This window comes from Pipistrellus kuhlii, unplaced genomic scaffold (assembly GCF_014108245.1).
Source record: "Pipistrellus kuhlii isolate mPipKuh1 unplaced genomic scaffold, mPipKuh1.p scaffold_m20_p_8, whole genome shotgun sequence".
Classification (NCBI taxonomy): Eukaryota; Metazoa; Chordata; class Mammalia; order Chiroptera; family Vespertilionidae; genus Pipistrellus; species Pipistrellus kuhlii.
Window position 1 is genome coordinate 52,069,847 of NW_023425584.1, and position 26,510 is coordinate 52,096,356.

At 38.2% G+C, this 26,510-nt stretch overlaps 1 protein-coding gene across 1 annotated transcript in view; it reads left to right on the top strand.

Annotated features, from left to right (window-relative positions):
• Positions 1-26,510, top strand: part of MND1 (meiotic nuclear divisions 1) — a 42,746-nt gene extending 16,236 nt beyond the window's left edge. The window contains exons 5-8 of the mRNA XM_036425411.1: positions 12,897-12,971; positions 15,973-16,087; positions 20,700-20,744; positions 26,260-26,510. Of these exons, the coding sequence (XP_036281304.1) occupies positions 12,897-12,971; positions 15,973-16,087; positions 20,700-20,744; positions 26,260-26,366 (342 nt within the window). The 3' untranslated portion in view covers positions 26,367-26,510. The remainder of the gene's footprint in view (positions 1-12,896; positions 12,972-15,972; positions 16,088-20,699; positions 20,745-26,259) is intronic.

Genomic DNA, 26,510 nt, shown 5'->3' on the forward strand with positions numbered 1-26,510 from the left:
TCCTGCCAGCCTGGTTGCCTCTGCATGCCTGCCTGATCACCTATAACTGCCCTCCTTTCCTGGCCTGGTTGCCCCCAACTGCCCTTCCCTCCCAGCCTGGTTGCCCCCAACTGCCCTCTTTTGCTGGCCTGATCTTGCTCCCAACTACCCTCTATTGGCCAATTTGGTTCTGAATGGTTGGTTTCTATGTCAGGCGGCATCCGTGGGCCTATCAGCAGGGCCTGTCAGTCAGCATCCGGGGGCCTATCAGCGGGGCCTGGAGAGAAATGGAGGCTTGGCTGCTGACCATACTGGAAGAGAAAGAGAGAGGCAAGTACTGATCAAAAGCTGCCTCAGAGGCAATGGATCAGTCCCTGCTTCTCTCCTCAGGCCTCTCTCTGGCCCTGATTCGCAACCCCTCAGCAGTCAGTGCTGGGGCACCCCTCCTGCAGTGGAAGCAGTCTGACTTCCCGTTGTTGGAGCTTCAGTCATTATCGGTAATTTCAACCCAGGGTTTAATATATTAAGATATTCAGGGAAAAACTCAAACACTGCCCCCAAGCATATGTAATATAGTATTACTGTTGCTGGAAATATCTAATGTAGTATTTTATTTCTGCAAGGCTGAAATAAATATTTGGGTTGGGTAGAAAAAAAGTTGTTAAGCTAGCCTCTCTAACTGGCTGTAACACAGTTGCATTCCTAAAGCCTTTTTACATAACTTAATAATTTTAATGGGCAAGAAAAGCTTTGATGATGAAAGTGGTAGTGTATGTTTAAATCTGCTAGTTCTTCTGAAATATATGCAAAAAATATGTTACAGTATTTGGATGTTAGCAGAAAGCCATTTTGGCTCAACAGAAAGTAGAAATAGCCAGATACTTTTCTCTGTCATTGTTGTGAATTGTTATGTAGCTTAAAAAGTAATTACAAAAATTAATTATAATGTGGGACCTCCCAAGTGAGATGGAATATACAGAACTTACTAAAGTCAAGAAATGATTTTTTTCTTCTTGATAATTATTTTAAGAGTTTTAGCTGAAACTTGCTGATTATTTCAGTGTGATAATGATTTTAGTTACTGTGTGTGTGTGTCTGTGTGTGTGTGTGTGTGGTCTTTCTGAATATTTTTTGTATGGAAAAGCAAGACAATATTAGGATAAATAACTTCCCATCATCTTCTGGTTCTCTCCTTTTTTGCTCCTTTCAATCTCAGCTTCAAAGGAAAGACTTCCTCTATTTGATGTTGTCTTATATTAACAGATGTACAATGGTGTCCTGTAACATGTGCACGACTGGGAAAGACCAGTATTATAGCTATTGTGCTTCACGTGCTGTTCACACAGGGTTATTGGCAGTGTGGGAAGTAACTGACCACTACTAATTAGAAATGCCTTTTTAAAGCCTTTCCAAAAAGGAATAAGCCTTTTCCCAAAAGGAATAGCAATAGCATTTCCAGTATGCTTTTGTTTTTGTGTACTTGCCTGCACTTTCTTCCACACTCCATTCTGACTCGGGTATTTCTATTCATTGCTTAGGTAACACCGGCATATGACAGATGTTTGAGAGGTGAATGAGAATTAAAGGAAACAAAGGTTATGAAGTTAGTCTTAATGATAACCATTTACTGATGCAGAGAATTCATTAGTGCTGCAACTAGTCTGTGTAGCAGTTTTTAATTGATTTTTTTTTATTTAAAGGGCTAGAATTATGGAAATCATACTTTTTGTTTTCCCCACTTTGCTAAGATCGTCCATAGTTCTTCATCCAAGTTCTGGTTTGCAGCCCATTTATTACTAGTGGAAGGTAGTTAAGGGGCAGATTTTCTAGGAGTTGGTTTGCATTTTTATATCAACTCTGGATTTCAGATATAGTGTATTGGTTTGGGGAGACACTCATAAATTCTCAGGATAACTTAAAGGGGTTTTTTGTGTGTGTTTCTAACCAGTTTTTAGAAATGAGTATAGGGAATTTTGTATTGCTAAACTTGAGTGAATAAAGAGTAGGTCCACTATTAGAATGTGTGAACAACTTGAAATGTTTTTGAATAAAAATAGGCAGTACCTCCAGTGCAGTTCTTTGAGTTCAGTGAATGCTTGCTATGGCAGGCATTGTGACTGGTGAGAGGGGCATAAAATAAATTAGTAGTTCCTGTCCTCCAGGACCTCACAGTCTTGTGAGTCACACATGTCAACAAATCATTGCAATTGGTGTGATATGTGTGGAGGGTGGTACAAGAGGGTGACAGTTCTGTGGAGGAAAGGCTATACAATTCAGGAAGGAAATATCTAAGTTTGTTCTGGAAATATACACTGAGTGGCCAGATTATTATGATCTCTGAATGCATAATAATCTGGCCACTCAATATACATTAGAGGCCTGGTGCATGCATTCGTGCATGGGTTAGGTCCAGCCAGCCTGGCCAGGGGGAAGGGACATGAGTGGTTTGCCTCCCTGCCTGTCTGCTGGTTGAACTCCTGGTGGAGGGACAATTTGCATATTAGCCTTTTATTATATAGAATATACACTGAGTGGCCAGATTATTATGCATTCAGAGGTCATAATAATCTGGCCACTCAGTGTATATGGGATTTTGTAAGGTATTTAGGGTGAAGAGTATTCTGCGTACAGAGACCAGTATGTTAAGGTACTATACTGTAGTGGTTTAAGAGAATGGACTCTAGACCCGGGTTCTAGATTCAAATCCAGTTTCTTCTGTTTACTAAAAACCTCTTGCACCTCTGTTTTCTCATCTGTAAAATGGTGCTAGTATTTTTTACTTCACAGGGTAGTTGTGATCATTAAATATGTTTTATATAACTGTTTACAGAATGACTAATACGTAGTAAGTGCTTTAGCTTTTGTGATTATATACAAAGATCTACGTAGTAGTGTGTGTAGAACTACATAATGTGTGAGATGTTTTGTACACTCGGTTGTGTGTGAGGGATAAATGACTGTGACTAGATGGGAAGGCAGATGCTTATAACGAATGGCTCTGTGTATCTAAGTTGAAGAATTCTGAGTAGAGAAGTGAGATTAGAAGAGCCTTATTTCAGAAAGATGGGTCCATTGGCAGTAGGGAGGAGTGTGTACTGTGAAATTGTCCAGCTAGGAGATGATGAAGTCTTAAGACTGGACCTGGGATCGGGGAAAATAGACAGGTGGGGGAGAAGGTGGAATTTAGTCATTAGTAGTGTACACTCAAGAGTCTGTAAAGTTCACATTTTAAAATAAGCAGGGAAATTTTTATCTAAACAGATTTCCCCTTTGTTTCCTGTCTTTGTGGGTGGATGGGGAACACATGCTGTCTGTCTATATCCTCTGAAAGTCAGGTTCAGGTAGGATAGATTATGACGATAATTAAAATTCATGCTTAATTATTTCCATATAATATATGATATTTCTAAGGCTGAATTTTTAAAAATAGGGATTGCTGTAATCATTACTACTTAATGGAAATTATCTTTATTGCTTTATGTTGTGGAGTGGAAGGGAAAGAAAAGCAATGGGCCAGAGAAGTACTTCTAGAACATGTACACTAGTTGGCACAGATCCTAGGCAATACTATCTTGATTAATGCATTCATTCAGCAACATTTATTATGTCTCCTTGGGTCTCAGAACTGTATTCTGTGCTGGAGATAAATGTGATTAAGATATCCCTGCCCCTTCCGCCGGCGCAGCTCACTGGTTGAGCCTCAATCTAGGAACTAGGAGGTTGCAGTTCAATTTCAGGTCAGAGTACATGCCCAGGTTGTGGGCTCGATCCTCAGTGTGGAATGTGCAGAAGGCAGCCGATCAGTGATTCTTTCTCATCGTTGATGTTTCTATCTCTCCCTCTCTCTTCTCTGAAATCAATAAAAAACACATTTTTTAAAAAGGGGGTACACATTAAAAAATAAATAAATAAAATAAACCTACGTTCAAAGAATGTCTGCCGTGGAAATAAGACACTCTATAAAAGAAATGAAGCACAAAGGAGCACTAAACTCTGCTGAAGAGGAGGGGATAAACACTTTCCCCCAAAAAGACTTTTGAGGTGGATATACATATGTATATCACTGGTTAATGGACAGTTTGGAGTTTGTTAGAGGAGTAAAATGATCCAGCCAGCCAGGCATAGCATATAAAAACACAAAGTTTAAAATGAATGGCATTCAGGAAGCTGTGAACATTTTGGTATAATGGTGTGTGGGGTTACAAAAGGGGTAACAACTGGTTATTAGGCTGGCCAAGGGCATGAGCAGGATTACAGAAAGCCTTAAAGCCAGGCTGAGGAATCTGGATTTTATTCAGGATTGGGAAACCATCCAATATGCATTAAAGATAGCTACTATAGCACATGGGAGAACGTGAGGTCTGGAGACAGGCTGACCAGCAAAGATACTAATTCAGAATTCTGGGCCAGATATGTCTAAGCCAAGATGATGGCAGTGGGGATGGAGAGAAAGATAACTACCAGGTTTCTGGTTTGGGCAACAATATGGATAGTAACTTTGGAGTGTCCTCCTAGAAGACACAGAGGAGCAGACTTCAGTAATGAACTGAATTGTGAAACCATTGAACATGAGTTGCCTGTCAGCCATTCAGGTAGAAATATCTAGTAGGTAGCTGAATGTGCGGGTGTGGAGCTCAATGCTCATGTATGTATATGCAGAAGACAGAAAGTGGGAAGTCCAAAGTATGAAAGCCATAGGAGGAGATGAAAATACCAGGAAGAATGGGCAGAGCAAGAAGGGAAAGAGGTTGAGGACAGAATGCTGGGGACCAGCCTGGGGATCCCTAGTATATCAAGGGTAGTTGCCTGGATTTACGTTACTTTTCCCTATTTCAAAAATCGAAACCGTGTATTTACTTAAGGTGGAGCTTCATAGGCTAGCTAAAATCTCATGAATGGTAGTTCTTCTAAAATGAGATTCTCATGGAAAGAAAAAACTAGCCCTTTACAATTAGGGTGACTGGGGTATTATTTTCTAGCCTAGATTTATATCAGCTAAATATGTTAGCACTAGTTATTTCACATCAATTTTCAAAAGTTCTTATTGGTGACATATATACTATGCATTGTGAATTTTACTTGACTCATTTTCATGAGAAGAGGGATTAATGTTCCATGGAACACACTTTGAGTTTGTTTGAGCAGATAAGACTATTTACTGCCTTAGACTGGTTTCTTATCCCCAGAGCTGATGTATCTTCTATGTTGCTACCTGCAGTAGTCTTGCCAGTTGGCAAATCACATCCCAACATGTTTAAAGCCATATTGATTAAATATTTCTGTGGGTCATCTCTTAAAGAGCCCAACCCGTAATTCCTTACCCTTAACAAGTCCCTCATTACAAGGCACTTAAGTATGGTTGTCAACTTTCTGTTAGTGTATATGTATAGTGTCTACCTTAGGAATTATCCATCTGTTCTCTCTACCCATTTAGCATTCTTTAGATTTATATCTCTAACATGGCAAGTGAGAACTTCTCAAACCACAAATCCTATATAATAAAAGGCTAATATGCAACTTGTCTCCTTGACTGGGAGTGCCTCTAGGAGGCGGGGCCAGCCTGATAACAGGCCGTGGCCCCTCCCCCAGCCAACCTTGCCCATCCGGGCGGGCCAGCCAGACCCCACCTGTGCACGAATTCATGCACCGGGCCTCTAGTATTACATATTGAAATATTTTTTAAATTTTACATTTCTGTAATAAATTTAAAATCTATTCACTGTAGGAAAAAGTTAAATTGCTTGCAGTCCTATTACTTAAAACATAACTGTTGATATTTTGATATACTTTCATTTTTATATGAATGAATCAGCATATTTTCAGCCACAAATAACAGAAAAGTAGATCCATATTGGCTTAAATCATAGGGTTTCTTTATCTTACATAAGAAATTTGGAAATGTGGGCTCTTTCAGGATTGGTTAATCTCACCACACATAGGTATCAGAGATCTGGTCTGACATTTTTTGGCTTTCTGTGTTTGGTTACAGAAACTACAGCTATTGTATCTTCCCTTGACAATGTCCAAAGCAGAAAGAAAGATGGACTTTCTCCTTGTACATCTCTCTCTCTTTTTATCTTGGAAGAAAATCCCAGGATGCCCCCTTTCCCAAGTAGACTTCTATTTGTAATATATCATTGGCCAAATGTGAGGTACATGGTCACGTTGGAAGGGTGAACTATCACAGTTAACCCTCTGAGACTAGGAAGGGACCCATTCTCTATGAGCACATTGCCATCATAGCCTTTTTTTTTTTTTTTAATGAGATTAATTCTTTTTTTTTTTTAATGTATTTTTATTGATTTCAGAGAGAATGGGAGTGGAAGAGAGAGAGAGAAATATCAATGATGAGAAGAAATAATTGATTGGCTGCATTCTACACACCCCCTACTGGGGACCAAGCCCATAACCTGGGCATCTGCCCTTGACTGGAATTGAACCCGGGACCCAGAGTCTACAGGCCAACGCTTTAAACATTGAGCCAAACCAGCTAGGGCTGCCATCATAGTCTTAACAAAGTTTGAGTTTTGTGTACAAATAAAAGCTTTTGAGAGGCAACTAACAAGGTCTGCAAAATTTTATTGATATGCACTTAAAAGTCATGTCTTTTAAATTGAATGTTTTTATTTTTTCCATCATCTTAGATAATCAAGAGTTAAATATATGTTTATTGAGATCAAGTGACTAAAAAATTGGGAGTGGGCAGTAGATAGGGAGAATATATAAACTGAGTACTTTTTTGGTAAATAGTTTAAAGTAATACAAAATTATAGTAGTTCATACTACAGCTGTGAAATTCGCATGAATTTTAATGATAGGACTTAAGAGATTATTTTTTATATTTGACCGCTTGTTTTGCTTTTATAGTGGGTAGCTTTGGGCTGGGCTTCTAAACCTTCCCCAGGAATTATTCTCCTTGGCTATTAGAGCAACTTCCTGGATGAGCTTTGAGAAACCTGACTCTAGAGCTGCAGGATCCTCTCTATACCATAAGCCAAACACTCTTCCGTGCTACATGTGGGTTTCAGGTGTATGACAGCTATTCTTCAGCCATAACTATTTTCTCCCCAAAACAACCAACGTGGGAAAGATTTACTGCACAAAAAACTGGACCTACAACTTTGTTGTCATGCCACCAGGTGGTGGCAGTGTCAAAGTCATATGTATCCTTAATCTCATGGAATAGCCCTAATTTCAGTTCCTATGGCCTGATTTTTCCTCAAAAGTATATCAATATGTTATGTATTTTAGTATTTCAATATTCCTAATGTCTCCGGATGCCTTGTGTATTTAGAAGCTTCACAAAAATAGCCCTGTGAGTTGGGTGCTTTTTGTGTTTAAAGTTTGGTTTTACCAAAGGGCATGTTTCAAACTTTCATCATATTCACATATAAGGTTTTGTATACTTATTTATAACTAGAGGCCCAGTGCTCAAAATTCGTGCATGGGGAGAGAGGGGCCCTCAGCCCAGCCTGCATCCTCTCTAATCCAGGACCCCTTGGCGGATGTCCAGCTGCCAGTTTAGGCCCGATCTCACCAGTCAGACATCCCTCTCACAATCCTGGTCCACTGGTTCCTAATTGCTCACCTGACTGCCTGCCTGGTTGCCCCTAACTGCCCCCCAGCCAGCCTGGTGACCCCTAACTGATCCCCCCTGCTGGCCTGATCGCCCCCAACTGCCCCCTCTCCCCCACTGGCCTGGTCGCCCCTCATGGCGCCCTGCTGTCCTGGTCGCCCCATGCAGCCTGCTGTTCAATCATTTGGTCATCCCTCATTAATCCCCATGGTGGCCTGGTTGCCCCACACAGCCTGCTGTTCAGTTGTTTGGTCATCCCTCACTAACCCCCCTACCAGCCTGATTGTAGGCAGCCATTTTGTTAGGGCATGAGGGTTAATTTGCATATTACCTATTATATAGGAGTATCATAAATTTCCTACACTATAACTCTTTTTGGGGAAATAGCTATCTATTAGATACAAAACAACCTAAATTTTGAATTTTGTTAATTATTTTCTTGTTTAAACCTATGTACATTTCAACTTTTCAATAATTTTTTAAAATATGTTTTTTAAATTGATCTTAGGGAGAAAGGGAGAGAAACATCAATGTGAGAGAGAAACATCAATTGGCTGCCTATTGCACACACCCTAGTGGGGATCGAGCTTGCAACCCGGGCATGTGGCCTGACTGGGAATTGACTGGCAACCTTGTGGTCCATGGGGCAACATTCAACCAACTTGAGCCACACCAGCCAGGGCTCAGTAACTTTTAACACTTAAAAGTGCCTCAAGTCTTACTTTGTTTGGCTGCTCTCAACTCTTTAGAATACAATCTAAATGTGTTAGGTTGCAGCTCTCTTCACTCTGCTAAAGCCATGGAAGAGAAGGCATTTCTGATCCTCTGAAATCCAAATTTTCTTGAATCTTTCCACTTTATAAGGCAGAAATAGAAAGAGAAGAAAGAGCATTATTCTCTGTCATGAGCAATGAAACATTCCACAAGGAGTCACTCACACACTTTTGTGTCTTTCCACAATGCCCGGTTTATGAGGGGAGACCTCAGTACGCCAGCGGAGGCACGTGCAGGTTACACACAGAGAGGGAGCCTACTCTACAGAAACAGAGTCCCAGTCCCTGGTGGTGTTGCAGGTGGAAATGCAGGCGTGGCTGCATTGGCAGCACGCATCTGGTGGAAAAGTCTCATTGGACTCTCTGAATGTGACCTGTGGTTCAGCCAAGCTCGAGCTGGGTGGTTGGAGTTCTGAGTTCTTATAATCCACGGTGGGCAGCAGTCCCACGCATATCAGTGTCCAGATGGGGTCCTTATCCAAGTGTCCAGACTTCTGGTTTTGGACAATTACATGGCTCCTGTCTTATATGTAAATATATCATTATAGTGTTTATTGTTTTCTTATGATTAATTCATAAATGGAATATTGTCTTAAAAGACAAGTTTGAAAGTTTTAGATACTCTTAACAAGACTTTTTCAATGTATGCAATTTCAGAGTAAATTGGATCTGGATTCTCTTGCTATTTTATTACTTCTTTTCCTGTTCTCTGTTCCTTGACATTCTTTCCCACCTATGAAAATCTCTATCTTCCTTCCCTAATTTTTTGAAAATTTATTTCTAAAAAGAAGCAAATCAGAATCCCAAAGCAGCCAGCTTGAATCAATCTTCCTGTTCCTCTTATGAATAGGCAGTTCCTCCAGGCAGTGAATTAGCCCTTTAGAAAACATTGGCATTATGTTTCTCAACCCTGCGTGTCTGTATAGGTGGCCTGGAATGTATTAAAGAGAAGCATTGTGTCAGACCCTTAAATCTGAAGATGAAATCTGGTTCTTACTAATTACAAGTAGTTTTTGTTCTGCTGCTGCTGTTGTTTTGTTCTGAGTTACTGGATTTTTAAAAATTATTGTTTGCTTTCATGAACGTTGGAAATGGACTTGTTCTGGAATATAGTTGGTTCTTGCTTTATGTTACAGAAATGCATCATGTGAGTTTGGTCTTTAAAGGAATCCTATGCTAAATACCTTCTTTGAATATAGAATATCACTCCTTTTCTATTTTTTGTAAACATGGAGTTTCCTATTCCTTTTAGTGAGAGAATTGTTGGTACTTTAAGTTCAGACTGCAGTATGTAGGAGTAATTCATTTTTGCTGATGAACTGGACAGTGTCTTTCCATATATTAATATCTTGTGTTTTTGTTGAGTTTGTTACCAAAATAATAGGTTTTGTATAGATCACTAGTTGTCAGGTGGTGCCCCCAACCAGAAGCATCAGAATCACCTTCAGCTGGGAGCCTGTTAAAAATGCAAATTAGGTGACACCCCAGACCTAACTATTTAGAAACTGGGATGTGGATCCCAGCAACCTGAGTTTTTTTGTTTTTTTTTTTTGTTTTTTTTTTAATATATTTTATTGATTTTTTACAGAGAGGAGGAGAGAGGGATAGAGAGCTAGAAAAATCGATGAGAGAGAAACATCGACCAGCTGCCTCTTGCACACCCCCTACCGGGGATGCGCCCACAACCAATGTACATGCCCTTGACTGGAATTGAACCGGGACCTTTCAGTCCGCAGGCCTACGCTATACCACTGAGCCAAACCAGTTTTGGCGCAACCTGAGTTTTAACAAGCCCTTTGGGTGAGTCTGGTATATGCTAAAGTCTGAGAACTACTGGTTTAGATGATATCTGTACAGCTCTTACCACTGGAGGCCTGGATTTGGTTTAATTCCAAGATACGCATTAGGAACTATACCAATATTGCTTTTAAGAGATGTGTAGATGAAACACTGATAGCAGAGGCCACCTCACATGAGTTGCTTTCATTGTTTCCAGTAGTTGAAGATTTTAAGAACTAAGCAGAGAGCCAAGAATCCTTCACTATTGAGCTGAACCAAATTGTTTAGGTACTTAGGATAATTAGCAAAAGCTTCTCATTTGTTTACATCATTTAGATTGTGTCTCCCTTCATTACCAAGACACAAACTGACAAATCATGGAATCACATTCCAAATACATAAGGTTATTCTCAGAGTTAAAGAGTTCCTGAATTAGCTCTCTTTCAAATGCTTTTAAGTTGTAAATAATTACAAGCAGACAAACAATACCTGGAAGACACTTCATTTCATTAATATAATTAAGATACGTATCCATTAATTATTAACTTGTTTTTATATAATAGCTCATTTCTAAATGTTTATAACATTTACATATCTGTTTGTTTTAAAACCATTTTTTAATGGAAAATTTTTATGATAATATGTGTGTGTATATTTTTTCATTGGAAAATTCTTTATTCCTGAACTTAAATGTTACATGCATTTATTATTTCAAGTGGGTCCTTCAGGGTGGAATATTAACTTTTTAAACATGGTGTTATTTTATAAATGAGAACCTTAAAAAAACAAACAAAAAAACAAAAAACAACAAAACACCTAAATCTCCTTATTAAATTTAGGGCTTTAGAGCTTATTTTGGCTCTTAAATCTCCCAGCAGACTTTTGTTTGTTAACTTAGGAAGATAATTACTCTCAAGAAGAGGTATAACTGGTTTGGTGGTGGTGTCTTCTTGGCATTACAGATGGGCCTTGTTCGTGCTGTGGGTTAGAATCAGTGATGAGAGAACCATTAGGGAAGGCTGACAATGTTCCCTTTATGCATAGTGATAAGTGGAAGATTTCCTAAAACTAGGGTAAAGCTTCCAACTTTTTAAAGATACTGTATATGATTTTTAAGAAAAAAATAGTATCTAACTATTGTTCACCCTCTTCATATAACTAGGTCATATTGTAAAAGGTCAGTTTCTTATAATCATCCACAAGAAATAATTGAGCCAAACCCGGTTTGGCACAGTGGATAGAGCATCGGCTTGCAGACTGAAAAGTCCCGGGTTCGATTCCAGTCAAGTTCATGTACCTTGGTTGCGGGCACATCCCCAGTAGGCAGCTGATTGATGTTTCTCTCTCATTGATGTTTCTAACTCTCTATCCCTCTCTCTTCCTCTCTGTAAAAAAAAAAAATCAATAATATATATATATTTAAAAGAAATAATTGAATCATTAATTATTTTCTAAATGTTTAACACTGGAGAATGAGGGAGGATTGGAACATATTTTAAGACCCAATCAAATAAGTCTATAATTTCTGACTATTTTATAGCAAAAGATGTGGTGGAAAATTTAGTATTGGGAATTTCCTGTGAGTATTTATTTAGTCATGGGCCCAAGTGAGATTTTAAAAATTGAGGAGCGGAAGCAGTGTTCTGAAATTAATGAGTCCTTTTTGGGGAGGGCTCAGCCACATATTAGTGAATATTCTATATCTGTGGTCTCTTTATGCTGGTATTGTTTAATTCATTTTCATATATAACTTACTACTTTCTAAGTTCAGTGCAGTGCTTAAACGAATCACTTTTTTTTTTTAATATATATTTTATTGATTTTGTACAGAGAGGAAGGGAGAGAGATAGAGAGCCAGAAACATCGATGAGAGAGAGTCATCGATCAGCTGCCTCTTGCACACCCCCTACTGGGGATGTGCCCGCAACCAAAGTACATGCCCTTGACCGGAATCGAACCCGGGACCCTTCAGTCCCCTAGCCGATGCTCTATCCATTGAGCCAAACCGGTCTCGGCTAAACGAATCACTTTTAAGGTATGTAAAAGATGCATAAAATTGGCCCTATTTTAATAGATATTTTTATTTTCTAAAAACTTAGAATATAAAGTTTCAATTCCTCTTAAAATATCTTATCTATATATATAAAAGCCTCATATGCAGTGTCTCCTTGGGAGTTCCAACAACCAGGTGTTCGATTGCTCACTATGACATGCACTGACCACCAGGGGGCAGCGCGAAATGAAGGAAGGCCCCAGCTGGCAGCAGGGGAAGGGAGGCCCTCCCCGAACCCTACCTGGGCATGATTTTCATGCAATGTTCTCTAGTTTAAAAATAATAAGTGATCCATTCATTTTTTACTTTGTTAGTGAAATAGGTCACAGTATTACAGTCTATAAGAAACAATTTAGGGTGCTTGAAAAGACTACTCAGAAATGAGAAGAAATTTGAAGAGAATTTACATAGAATAGATTTGGAATTTTCAAATTCAATTTTTAAATAATATACCTTGATTTACTTGGGAAGGGGGAAGGAAACTAAAGACTAGAAAAGATTAAAAGCATATTATTCATTTTTCTGCATAGGATAGGAAGAAATATTTTCAGTTTGTCCCGATGGTTCATAGTACTTCATTTTCTTCAAGTTAGAGTAGTTCCCAATGTAGTCTTTGACATTTTGTTTTATTGACTTGAGCTGAAGGCAAATCTTATTTTGTTTTTGACTCGTAAACTTCATATTTAGCAAGTTTATCTTAGCAAGCCATTTTCGTTTGTTTGTTTTACTTCTCTAGTTATCTGAAGGAAACCAGAAGCAAGCAAACCTGCAGAAAAGCATTGAGAAAGCTAAAATTGGCCGACATGAAACGGTAAGTTTGTGTCTGTAGATTCTTTAATAATACCAATTCTAAATAAAAGAATGGGGCCAAACAGCTTCCTGTGAGGAGTATGCCATCTCTACCAGAAGAGAAGTGAGTCACAGCAAAGGACATGAACGTTTGACCTGGTAGGATTCACTAATTGAGAATCTAGATTTATGATTATTTTATTATGCTGTATATGGCAGTAGCATAGCATAGAAGCATAAACTCTGGAGCCAGACTGCCTGGGTTTGAAAGTCTCCTAAACTTTCTGTTCTCAATTTTTTTGGTTATAAAATGGGGAATAATAAAATCTACCTCATTAGGTAATTGTGTGGATTAAATTAACATTGGCAAAGCACTTAGAAGAGAAATTGGTATAAGGTATGCCCTATATAAATGTTTATATATGTTTTTAAGAGTCTTGTTTTTTAAATATTGGCACAGAACAAATGGAAGACTATCAATATAATATTCTTGTGGCCTTTAATATTTCTAAATTATTTAAATGGATATTGACTTACTATTTTATTTTTTAAAGTGCAATGTTCTCTAGAGTATTGTTAGGTTGTTTTTAAAAAATTACTTTGCTTTCTAGTTTCATCATTCTCTCAGGTATGGATATATGACTTGAGAAAATATTGAATGTCAACATGAATCACTAATTATTCCATCTAGTCTTCTATCTATACGACTTGATTGTGATAGAGACTAAAAAACTTGCCGCATTAGAGAGAAGACTACATCTCAGATTTATAGTGACTTTATCCTTTTCAAAGTTATTTCACAACCTTCTTCCAGAGTCAGTATAGTCACAGACATGAATTGGACAATGATAACTTCTAAAGAATATTAAGGGAAGAGAAGTTCAGGGCATAACATGCAGTTGTCATTTCTTCTTTGATTGACAGTATTAATCAAACACTTCTTTGATCATTTTTTTTACTGCAACATTGGCAATAATTTCTAGAACCACCTTCAATTAATGGTGACACACAAGTTGTTCAACCCGTCTGCTGAATGTTACACAGTCCATTAAAACCATTGCAACTAGGAAAAAACCAGTAGCAAACCTAGTTGGTGCCTGCACCTATTAGAAGAGTATATTCAGAAAGGCTTCTGAGACGGATGCACTCTTATGTTATGAGCTCACGAGACAGTACTTTTCAGAAATATGTAGCCCATCTGCCAGATGTTATTTACTAGAGGCCTGGTGCACTAATTCATGCATATGTGGGGTCCCTCTGGGTGGCCTGCAAGGATCAGGCAGAAACCCGGAGCCCAACGCTGCCTGTAGCTCCTACCTGCTGCTCCTGCTTATCCCAGCCCCACTGTGTCTGCTTCGGGCTCGTGCCCACTCAGTCCCGACTGGGAGAGGCTCGCGCTGCCACGGCAGTGCTCACCAGTTATGATCCTGCTTCTGGCACCCTCCCAAGGGGAGTGGCCTGCAGGATCGGGTTGAAACTGGCTCTTTGACATCCCCCGAGGGGTCTTAGATTGTGAGAGGGTGCGGGCCAGACTGAGGGAACCCAGTGGTGCACAACCAGGCTAGGGAGGGGCCTTGGGAGGGTTCCAGGGCATGTCCGGCCCATCTTACTCAGTCCCGATCGGCTGTACCCCAACAGTAAACCAACCTACCAGTGCACATCATAGCAATTGGTCAACCAGTTGACTGTCTGCCCCCCCGGTGGTCAGTGCATGTTATAGCGAGTGGTAGAGCAGCCTTAGCATATTATTAGCATATTAGGCTTTGATTGGTTATTCAGTTGTTCTGACATTCAGATTATTTGCATATTATCCTTTTATTATATAGGATATATGGGACTAGTGGCTCGGTGCACGAAATTTGTGCATAGGAAGATGGTGTCCCTCAGCCCGGCCTGCACCCTTTCCAATCTGGAACCCTTTGGGGGATGTCCAACTGCCAGTTTAGACCCAAACCCTGTGGGATCAGACCTAAACCTGCAGTAGGACATCCCTCTCACAATCTGGGACCACTGGCTCCTAACTGCTCACCTGCCTGCCTACCTGATGGACTATGCTGCTTCAGAGCATGCTGCTCTGTACATCCGTTCTCATATACAAATGCTAGCAAAGAGCTTTCTACACTTTGGAACCAAAGAGAACAGAGAGAGGCGAAAGTAGAAAAATACAAATACAGAAACAGAAGCTAGCAAGGAAACTTGAACAGGTTTTATTAGGCAGCGTTAAGTAATTAGTTTTCCTCAGCATATCTTACAATGCTATACCATAACTTTTGCCATTATTTTATTTTTGTTTGGACTTATTTTTGAGGTTTCATACATATGAATTGACTACCAATAGCTCTACATGTTAGTGGAACTATGGCTAGAAATTTCAGATGATGTTTATTGGATCACATTGTATGTAAAAGGTTTATTCTGGTTTAGCTGTAAAGGAAAGTGATGGGAGGCCACAATCTACAATTCTATTCTTTCTTCTATCTTTAAATATTTTTAAAGGTTAATAACTCTAAAAAGTTGAAAAATTGTCTAGAACACTTAAGGAAAAATATATAATAATGGATACTATCCTAAATATTACATATATATATGTATGTATGTATATACATATATATATATATATATATATATATATACACACACATACACACACACACACACACACACACATACAGACATAATCTTGTGAAACTATTCAAGTGGTGGTATAATTTTTTTTATCTAACATGAAATGACATAGCCTTTGAGTTCATACATAATTAGTAACCTCTTATTTATGAGCATTTTATTCTACATATTCTCATTCAGTCAGTACATATAAAAGATGCTTGAAATGTAAGAGAAAATGATAATTAGCTTGTTCTTATACTATAAATAAATGTAGGTGTATTTATAATATTGTCAAGGCTTAATGCACATCAGTTATGAGAAATAAAATGAAAATCTCTGTAAAAATGTATAACCTTATAATATATAATATGACATTTTGTTTGGCTTAATCATACATAAAAATACTTTAAATGCAGGAAGAGCGGACCAAGCTAACAAAAGAGCTTTCTTCACTTCGAGAACAAAGGGAACAGCTAAAGGCAGAAGTAGAAAAGTACAGAGAATGTGATCCTCAAGTTGTGGAAGAAATACGTAAGTTGAGGATTTTAACTTTGCTAATGAAAGAGACTTTATACTTCCGGGTGCCTGGTATTCTTTCTCTATGTATATAAGAAAATAAAGCTATTGCCGAAACCGGTTTGACTCAGTGGATAGAGCGTAGGCCTGCGGACTGAAAGGTCCCGGGTTCGATTCCAATTGAGGGCATATACCTTGGTTGCGGCACATCCCCAGTAAGGGGTGTGCAAGAGGCAACTGATCGATGATTCTCTCTCATCGATGTTAGTGTAATGTAAAGTTAAGTTTAATTTTAGAGATAGGTCCCTGTATTGCACAGCTCAAGAGGTACATTTACATGCAGGTAGTACAAAGCCTAGAGAGTGGTATGTATTGGCTCTGTCTCTGCTGAGTATCCACGGTGATTTTCAGAGTGTGGAGGTAGAAGAACCCCCTGAGCTAGTCATTTTCTAAAAATTAAGTTTTTGGAAAGACATGTTAGCTCTTTCAATCCGCCCACAGATTCATTTCATTTATTATCATCCTGCAGAAGAAAGTGCTAATCAAATCTACTGATACAAAATTAACCACTTTAATCTGTTAATTTTTAGTTTTAACTAATATCACATGATCCTCAGTGAATACAAGCACATCAAAGCAGCAGGAGACAGGTAGGAGATTACTAGGAAACGAGGCCTGCTCATGTTTTATCTTTAAAAGAAAAGAGGACATAAAATGTTGTGTGTTTTGCCTAGAGCAGCTTCTCAGGAAAGAGAACTTTCATAACAGTTTCCTTACTCAGATTTCCTACCTTCAGCTGGTTTATTTTCAGGATCATTATGGCTGTGCCTTCTAGCAGTTCATCATGAAAATTCTGTTTTCACACAGTAAAACAGTAACCAGATCTGATCATTCATTGATTATGCTTATTTGGCTATGCCTTGCTTTTTATTTCAGTTTTGGATGTTTTCCTTTACCAACTCTATGCTTTTCTGTCTTATTCTCTGTCTGTCTATCCTAGCTGGTTCGGCTCAGTGGACAGGGTATCAGCTTGCTGACTGATAGGTCCCAGGTTTGATTCTGGTCAAGGCACATGCTCGGGTGGAGGTTCAATCCCCAGCAGGAGGCTAGAAGGAGATAGCTGATCAGTGATTCTCTTTTATCATTGATGTTTTTATCTCTCTCTCCTTCCCTCTCTAAAATCAATTTAAAAAAGAAAAGAAAAATGGCCGAATCTCAGCAAGAACAGGTGTTTCGTGGTGTTTTAATTTTCCCTATATTCAATCTGTACTCTCCAGGTTTGAAAAATAACAGTCCTGTATCCTGGTATCAGAGAAAGCAAAAAGAAGCTGGATCTCTTTACGTCCCTCATTCCCAAAGAATTGTCATTATGTGATGTCTCTGGAGGTTCCCTGAAAGCCACCAATATGAATGACTGTCTTTATTTGGCCTGGATTGGAGTATGTCAAGTGTTAACAGCCTCTCCCTGGGGATTAATTGTCTAAAATAATAAGGCAAACAGTAGACTAACCAGAAAGCTTAAAAGGAGAAGCTGAAAAATCATCATATTCCAGGAAATCTAGAGGCCCACATACATGCATAGATCTGTGCACATTCTCAGGAAAGACCTGAGAAGTTCCAAATCTCCCACCTCCAGTTGACCTTTCTTGACACTTTGTGCAAGTAGGAAGTGAAAGCCAAGACAGAGTTGTAAATTGCCTGAGTGTTTAGACATGCCAGCACACACTGGGATGCAGTGAATGCATTGCTCTGAAAATTTACTAATGTTTTATTTTTTTCTTTTATTATCTATTGTTTTCCAAATATTTCTCTTTTTAAAAAAATTGATTAACATTTTAATGCCTAGAAGAAACTTTTGCTTTTTTTCAGCTCCTCTGATTTTCCTTCTGGTTTTCTCCCACCTTCCTATTGTAGAGTTTTCAGTCAGTCGACTACCTGTAGGTCTGGGTAATGTCCACTCTACATTTTAGTTGTATTCCATTGAAATTGTTGTGAGCTGCTGCGGTTAGGTGTCTACCCGAGCAGCCATCTTGGATCCTCTCTAGAAGAAACTTTTGAATCAATAACTTAGTCTTCCTTAAGAAACTGAAAAAAGAACATTCTAAACCTAAGGCAAGCAGAAGGAAATATAATGAATAGAGCAGAAATAAAAGTAATAGATAATTGATTCTTTTTTAAAAAAATATATTTTATTGATTTTACACAGAGCAGAATTGAGAGGGATAGAGAATTAGAAACGTCAATGAGAGAGAAACATCGACCAGCTGCCTCTTGCACACCCCCCACTGGGGATGTGCCCATAACCAAGGTACGTGCCCTTATCCGGAATCGAACCCGGGACCTTTCAGTACGCAGGCCGACGCTCTACCCATTGAGCCAAACCGGTTTCTGGCAATAATTGATTCTTTAAGCTGATCAAGAAAATTGACAAACTTTTAGCTAGACTGACTTAAGGAAAAAGGAAGATATAAATTTTTAAAATTAGGAATGAAAGAGGGAACATTAACCTTATAGAAATAAAAAGAAGTATAAGGGAACTCTGAGCAGTTATGGTCAATAAATTTAATAAGCTACATGGAATTAACAAATTCCTAGAAAGATACAAACAACTAAAATGGTCTCAAGCAGAAATAGTCTAAATAGATGTATAACATGTAAAGAGATTGAATTAGAAATAAATAAATTAAAAAAACTTCTTACAATGAAAAGCCTAGTCTACACTGCAGAATTCTACCAGTTTAAAGAAGAATCAACTTTTCAAAGAAAAAATTAGAAAAGGAGAGAACACTTCCTAATGCATTCTTTGAGATCAGTATTACTCTGATACCAAAACCAGACAGAGACATCATAAGAAAAGAAAACGTTAGATAAATAACAGAAACCAAGATGGCAGCATAGGTAAACACCTATACTGATGCCTCTCACAACAATTTCAAAACTGCAACTGGAAGACAGAGCGGATATCGTTCAGAACCATCGGAAAGCTGGCTGAGTGGAAATTCTACTGCTAGAAGGAAAGAAAAAAGGACACTGAGACCCAGAGGAGTTGTGGAGGACAATGGTGTGGAGAACTGTGCTGAATACTCAGTTGGCTTACTCCCAGTGTGTGGAGAGGGTGAGAAGCAAGCACACTATTAGTTTTCTTGTTCAGAAGGGAAACAAAACCTCCTGACTGCACTGAAATCCAGTTCTGGGTGAGACTTTGGATATCCAGACTCATTTGGGGAGGAATTGTACTGTTTGGCAGCGGGCAAAACTCAAGAGCAGCCTTCTCTCAGAGGTGCATGCAGCCATTGTCAAGGGACACTGAGACACAGGGGCCTCTTGGCTGATGGGAAACCAAGGCTGTCTGCTCCACCCTGAGACTCCGCTTCATCCAAGCTGAACACAAAAGCTCTCCCAGCGTAGACACAGCTGATACTCACAGACAATTGGCCTAGAGGTCAATTCCCCACAGTGATAGTAACAACTATCTAGGCTTAACTATAATAAGACTGCACACACAGCCCACAAAGGGCTTCACCAAGAGTGTCCACCTCAGGTAACTGGGGAGGCTGAGCCATTGGCCCCTGCTAGGACACCTAGCACACAAAGCCACTCTACCAACTCAGGGAAGCAGCTAAAACGCAGAGACAAAGAGGGAGGTCACAAATGAAGGAAATGGAGGAAAGCAAACGACTGGATATAGAGTCCAAAACCACGGTTATAAGGTTTTTCAAGAATTTCCTAGAAAAGGCCGATAAATTTAATGAGACCCTTGAGGATATGAAAAAGGATCAACTAGAAATTCAGCATACTCTGAAATAAAAAATATTACACAGAGACCTAAAAGCAGATCAGAAGATCACAAGAATCGGGTCAAAGATTTGGAATACAAAGAAGCAAAAAACACCCAACTGGAAAAGCAAAAGAAAAAATCCAAAAATGTGAAGATAGTATAAGGAGCCTCTGGGACAACTTTAAGCATACCAACACCAGAATTATGGGGGTCCCAGAAGAAGAGAAAGAGCAAGATACTGAAAACCTATTTGAAGAAAAAGTGACCAAAAACTTCTGCCACCTGGTGAAAGAAGTAGACTTACAAGTCCAGGAAGTGCACAGAATCCCAAATAAAAGGAATCCAAAGAGGATGACACCAAGATACATCATAACTAAAATGCCAAGAAATTTTTTTAGGTCAGGTTTATTGTGATCTGATATATATATATATATATATATATATATATATATATATATATATATATATACACACACACACACACACACACACACACACACACACACAGTACCCTAAAATTTTTACCATTAAACTCATTATTGACCCTCTTTTGGTGTTATAAATTTTTTGAGAAACACATCTCAGTTGAACTTACATATTGTCTATAAAGGCGCAAGTATAATAATGTCACTTAAGAAAGAGAAACTACTCACCTTGACTTTCTATTGATAATGTAACTGCAAGTAGGCTTGTGAGATACAGTATGTCACTATTTGACCTTTTTTTCATAGCCACTTTAGTTGTATAAACTTTTGTTCATATAAGAAAAAGAATATTTAGATAAAAGAAGACTATTTAGTGTGTGTGTATGTGTGTATATTTATTTTTTTTTTTCTGTTGTTTTTCCAGGTCAAGCAAATAAAATAGCCAAAGAGGCTGCTAACAGATGGACTGGTATGTATTATAATGGTACTGCTAAACTATAGTTAAACTTCTTCCACATTTACTATGATGTGAAATACAGAAGCTATTGTGTCTTGTTTTGTTCAATGAAAGGTGTTTTTGGAAATGCATGCATTAAGCAGGTTTTTATATATTAAATTATTTTAGTTATTCAAGTTTTTAAAAAATCTTTTTATGAGTCATTTTGTCAAGTATAAGGTATTTTTTAAAAATCGAAGATTACTTCCAGTGTAACTTTTGTGTGATTTTTCTCAGATAAGTCACTTAGGCTAATCACTTAACCTTCAAACAATATTAAGAGTTTTGTGGAATTCTAAAGATTTGTCTTCTTGCTAATAATAATAACAGCTAACATTTGGTGAGTTCTGATTTTAAGCCAGCCATTTTAAAGAGTGTCTGTGGCACATTCTCATTTTATCTCTACAACAATCTTGTGAGGTAGATAGGATTATTATCCCTAATTTTGGAGATGAAACAGAGACCACCAGGAGTCCATGGCCACACAGATGCTAGGCAGTAGGACAGGAATCAGAATCCAACTTTTCTGAATTCAGAGTTCAGGCTCTTATTCCCTCTGTGATAATATCTTCTTTATATCCCCGCCTTCCTGTAAATGCCTCATTAACCCATTTGCCAGTGGATATATCCTCTGGTCTACACAGGAGATATTCTAAGAAATGGGAACTATTAAGGCATTATCTGTGTGTCTTAAAGTTTAGAAGAAACTTTAAAAATTATAATTGCTGTGAATTATATACAAGTATGATTAGTATTGTTAAAACTTGTCTGAAAATTGCACTGATGTTTTTTCAGTATTTAATTTTAAATTAATGGTAAGTGAACTCTTCCATCCTGGTAAGAGTTTAGAATGTCTTCACATGTATTTCTCAGCTTCATTTTGTTTCTGTGGGGGAGGATGGAGAAGATGGTGTTAATGCAGAGATCAAAGAGCTTAAAATCAAAGGTGATTAAATCAGTCGCTGGAAGAAAGAGATTTGAGCCAAGTTTCCCCAATTCTGTGTCCAGGCCTCTATATTTCTTAAGAAGTTATAGAATCATTTTTTCTTGTCTATTTTAGAATTGAGAAGGTAGATAAAATCAATGTAATTGGCCTTTGGTTCCTATGGAATCCCAATCTTATTTACTATGAAGCTATTTCATAAATACTGTAATGCTTTCGTGATAAAAACAGAAGGGTAAAACAGCAAACTAATATTAAAGAAAAGAGAATAATGAGCCATGGCCCATGTAGCACAGTTGGTTGGGCATTGTCCCATGCACCAAAAGGTGTGGGATTCGATTCCCACCCAGTTAGGACACATGCCTGGGTTGCAGGCTCGATCCCTGGAAGGGGGTGTGCAGAAAGCAGCTGATCAATGTTTCTTGCTTTCTTAAAAAAACAAACAAAAAAAATTAATAAAAAATATATATTTTAAAGAGAATAATGAATTATGTGTTCAATAAAGTATTGAGAAATAATAATAAATACAGTATTATCATATGGATTTGTGAAATATAAAACTTTGAGTGAGAAAAACTAGTAAGTGGATTTTTAGATTAAAAATAAAACCCTAGCTGGTTTGGCTCAGTGGATAGAGTATCTGTCTATGGACTGATTCCATTCAAAGGCACATATCCAGGTTGGGGGCTTGATCCCCAGTAAGTGGTGTGCAGGAAGCAGCTGATCAGTGTTTTTCTCTCTCTACCTTCCTCTCTGAAATCAATAAAAATATATTTTAAAAATATAAGATAAGAGTCACAAAGTGATTTCCCCCAATAGCTCTCAGCAAACAGTAGCAACATGCAGCTTGTGTAAAGGGTAGGAGAACTTGACTCTGAAAGGAAACCAAGTGTGTTCTTTATTGGCTCTGTGACTTAATTGAACTTCTCAGACCTGCTTCCTTTCCATGTGGACAGTATCTACCTCACATTTTGGAAGGATTAATTAAGATAGTTGGTAACCCATTTAGTACATTAGACACATGGATTAATACTCCCCTTTTCCCTTCGCCCCTTAAAAAATGCTTTTATGTTTTACCGTTGATCATAAGCTTCCAAAATTATAATTACACATTTTATTCAACAACTCTTTCCCCTATGTCCTTAGCTAAGAAAGAACCTGGTACTTTTAAAATCATGTAGGAAGGAAGATATTTTTACAGCAGCAGGAACAGCTGATAAGAACCCTATTTCCACTTGAGGTTATAACTTGCTCCTTCCAACATAGAAATGTTATAAAAAGATCATAGAGTTACTACAATTACTCTTCTGAAAACCTCTCAGTCTTCAAAACCAGAAGAAAATATCAGTAATACTTATAACTAATGAGTGTTATGTAATTATTAGTTAACTAGAGGCCATTAGTTAACTAGTGGGGGTAGGGGGGAACCTCAGCCAGCCATGCACCCTCTTGCAATCCAGGAACCCTTGGGGGATGTTCGACTCATTGGTTTTGGGCCTAAACTGGCAGTCGGACATCCCTCTTGCAATCTGAGACCGCTGGCTCCTATATGCCTGTCTGCCTACCTGATCACCCATAACCACTTTTCCTCATCGTTTCTAACCACCTCTGCCTGCCTGCCTGATTGCCCCTAACCACTCTGCCTGCCTGATGCCCCTAACTGCTTGCTTGCTCACCCCTAACTGTCTCTGCCTCTGCCCCCACTGCTGAGGCTTCATCTAGAAGGACATATGGCTGTCCAGTTTAATTAGCATATTACACTTTTATTGTTATAGATATTTGGTTTCTTTTTACTTAAAATTAAGTCCCTTCCCTAACCGGTTTGGCTCAGTGGATAGAGCATCAGCCTACGGACTCAAGGGTCCCAGGTTTGATTCTGGTCAAGGGCATGTACCTTGGTTGTGGGCACATCCCCAGTAGGGAGTGTGCAAGAGGCAGCTGATCGATGTTTCTAACTCTCTATCCTTCTCCCTTCCTCTCTGTAAAAAAAAAAAAAAAATCAATAAAATATATTTTAAAAAAATAAAAATATAAAAAGTCCCTGAAATATACAGGTTGGGACAAAACTGAGTTAACCATTGTGAATATGTCAAACACAGAGTGTATTCTGTATTAGTATTTATTATTGTATTGATTTCTATATGAACAACTATAAACCTACCTTTGCCCCACTCTGTATATAGAATTGAGAATATTTACTGTTCAGTAATTCAGTATTTCAGTTTTATAGAATGAGAGATTGCTTCAGGATACAAATATAATTAGAAATATCACATTGAAATGTTTTGTGGCACTAAATATACTTCAATGCAATTTAATAAGTTATATCATTTAACAGCTCATTTAATAAGTAAGATAGTGGAGTTTTTTGTTTGTTTGTGTTTTTAAAAATATATATATTTTTATTGATTTTTTACAGAGAGGGATAGAGAGTTAGAAACATCGAACCCGGGACCTTTCAGCCCGCAGTCCAATGCTCTATCCATTGAGCCAAACCGGTTTCAGCAGATAGTGGAGTTTTGATGACTTAGTATAAGAGGCATCTTAATGAACAAGGGGGGATAAATGTAGTGCATATGACATTGCCTATCCTATTCCTGTGTCTATCTTGGATGTGACACCACATGGATTAACAGGAATTCTACCAGTCTTAATAAAGTTGTTTCTTTAAAAAGATCAAACAAAAACACACTGTTTTGTTTTGTGTTTTTTTTTTTTTTTTAGCTATTTATAAAAATTTCCACATAATAGGGAAATTATTTGACAGGGAATGAACTATCAGGGTGGTAGGTAACATTGTCTTGAAGGCAGCTTGAGAACTTGTTTAATGGAGTCTTTTTTTTAAAATATATTTTATTGATTTTTCACAGAGAGGAAGAGAGAGGGATAGAGAGTTAGAAACATCGATGAGAGAGAATCATTGATCAGCTGCCTCTTGCACACCTCTAATGGGAATGTGCCTGCAACCAAGGTACATGCCCTTGACCGGAATCGAACCTGGGACCTTCCAGTCCACAGGCCGACGCTCTATCCACTGAGCCAAACCAGATTCGGCTAATGGAGCCTTTTGAATTGGTCCATTAGGCATTGTTGTGGAGAAGCTTTTATTTGTTCTTTTGTTTGTTTTTAATCTTAGAGGGTTTGTAATAAAATGATTTCTTTCCCTCAGGGGAATCAGGAACTCCTTTTGCAGAGGCTATAGCCTTCCTGTAGTGTTTCATTTTCTTCTCTCTGACCTAGAGTTGAAGTTCATTTCTCCAGACTTCCTGCTTCCAAACCTGCATGTGTTCTCTCATTTCATGGAAGTCATTCTGTGCTGTTGGAGCCCTATTCTGAACGCTGTCCACATAACACTTGATCTTTTCTAACATACATTCCACTTTGAAATTGTTCAGTAGAAAATTGATTTTTCTCTCTGTTCTTGTGTCAGCTTAAAGGCATAGGTTCTTTATGTTCTGGAATTTCTGTAATAAGCTTAATGCCTGTCTCATGTAGCAGCAGGCCCTCTGTAAGTATTGGGCTATGCAGACAGTTTTGAAACCAAACATCATTCTGGAGTATTAGTATTTCATATTCTCTCTAAAGTCCTTATTAAAAGTAAAATTTGTTTTAGATTTTTTTAAAGTAAAAATTTATTTAATATCTGTTGATATTCTATAACACTTTAATTAAAAGAAATGAGGATATTTTTAAACATTATTCTATTTGATGTGATAGTATTCACCTTAGAAATGAACTTTATTTTAAACATTAAGTTAATCTTATTTGATACCTAGAATTAAACTTCTTTTGTTTTTGTTTTATAAATTTTTATTTTGTTAAGTATGCCCAAATATTCCAAGCATAGTAAATAATGTGTTTTATTTATTTATTTATTTATTTATTTATTTATTTATTTATTTTTAAATATATATTTTATTGATTTTGTACAGAGAGGAAGGGAGAGAGACAGAGAGCTAGAAACATTGATGAGAGAGAGTCATCGATCAGCTGCTTCCTGCACACCCCCTACCGGAGACATGCCCGTAACCAAGGCACATGCCCTTGACCGGAATCGAACCCGGGGCCCTTCAGTCCCCAAGCCGATGCTCTATCCATTGAGCCAAATCGGTCTCGGTGTAAATAATGTGTTTTAAACTGATCAAGTAGCATTTATAGTAGAGGAAGCATTGTTATTTCTATGGAGATATGCTATGACTGCATAGAAAACTGTCATTTGTCTTGTCATTATAATATCTGAGAGGCCCAGGGCACGAATTCGTGCACAGATGGGGTTCAGCCAGCCCGCCCCAATGGGGGTCTAATGGGGCCAGGCCGACTTGGGGGAGAATAGCAGGAGGTTGGCTGACCAGCCTCACCCCCAATTGGGCAGGGGGGCGGCTGGGGCGGGGCCAGTTGGGAGGAGGAGCTGTGGGAGGTTGTGGGGGCTGATCAGAGGAGGGGCTGCAGACACTTCTGTAAGTAAAAACAATGGATAGAATTATATTTGAAATGTTTTATGATGGTGTTTGAATTCTCAAAAAAAATTTCTTATTTTCTTTATAGATAACATATTTTCAATAAAATCTTGGGCCAAAAGAAAATTTGGATTTGAAGAAAATAAAATTGATAAAAATTTTGGAATTCCAGAAGACTTTGACTACATAGACTAAAATGTCCAATGTTGGTAAAGGATCTATGTGCTTGTGAATATGTAAATTATTTATGTTATCCAACCAAGTGTACAGAATTGTCATTTACCAGTAATTGTGATGATCATTCTGATCATTTTAAATAAAGTATAAGGTGTAGATGTT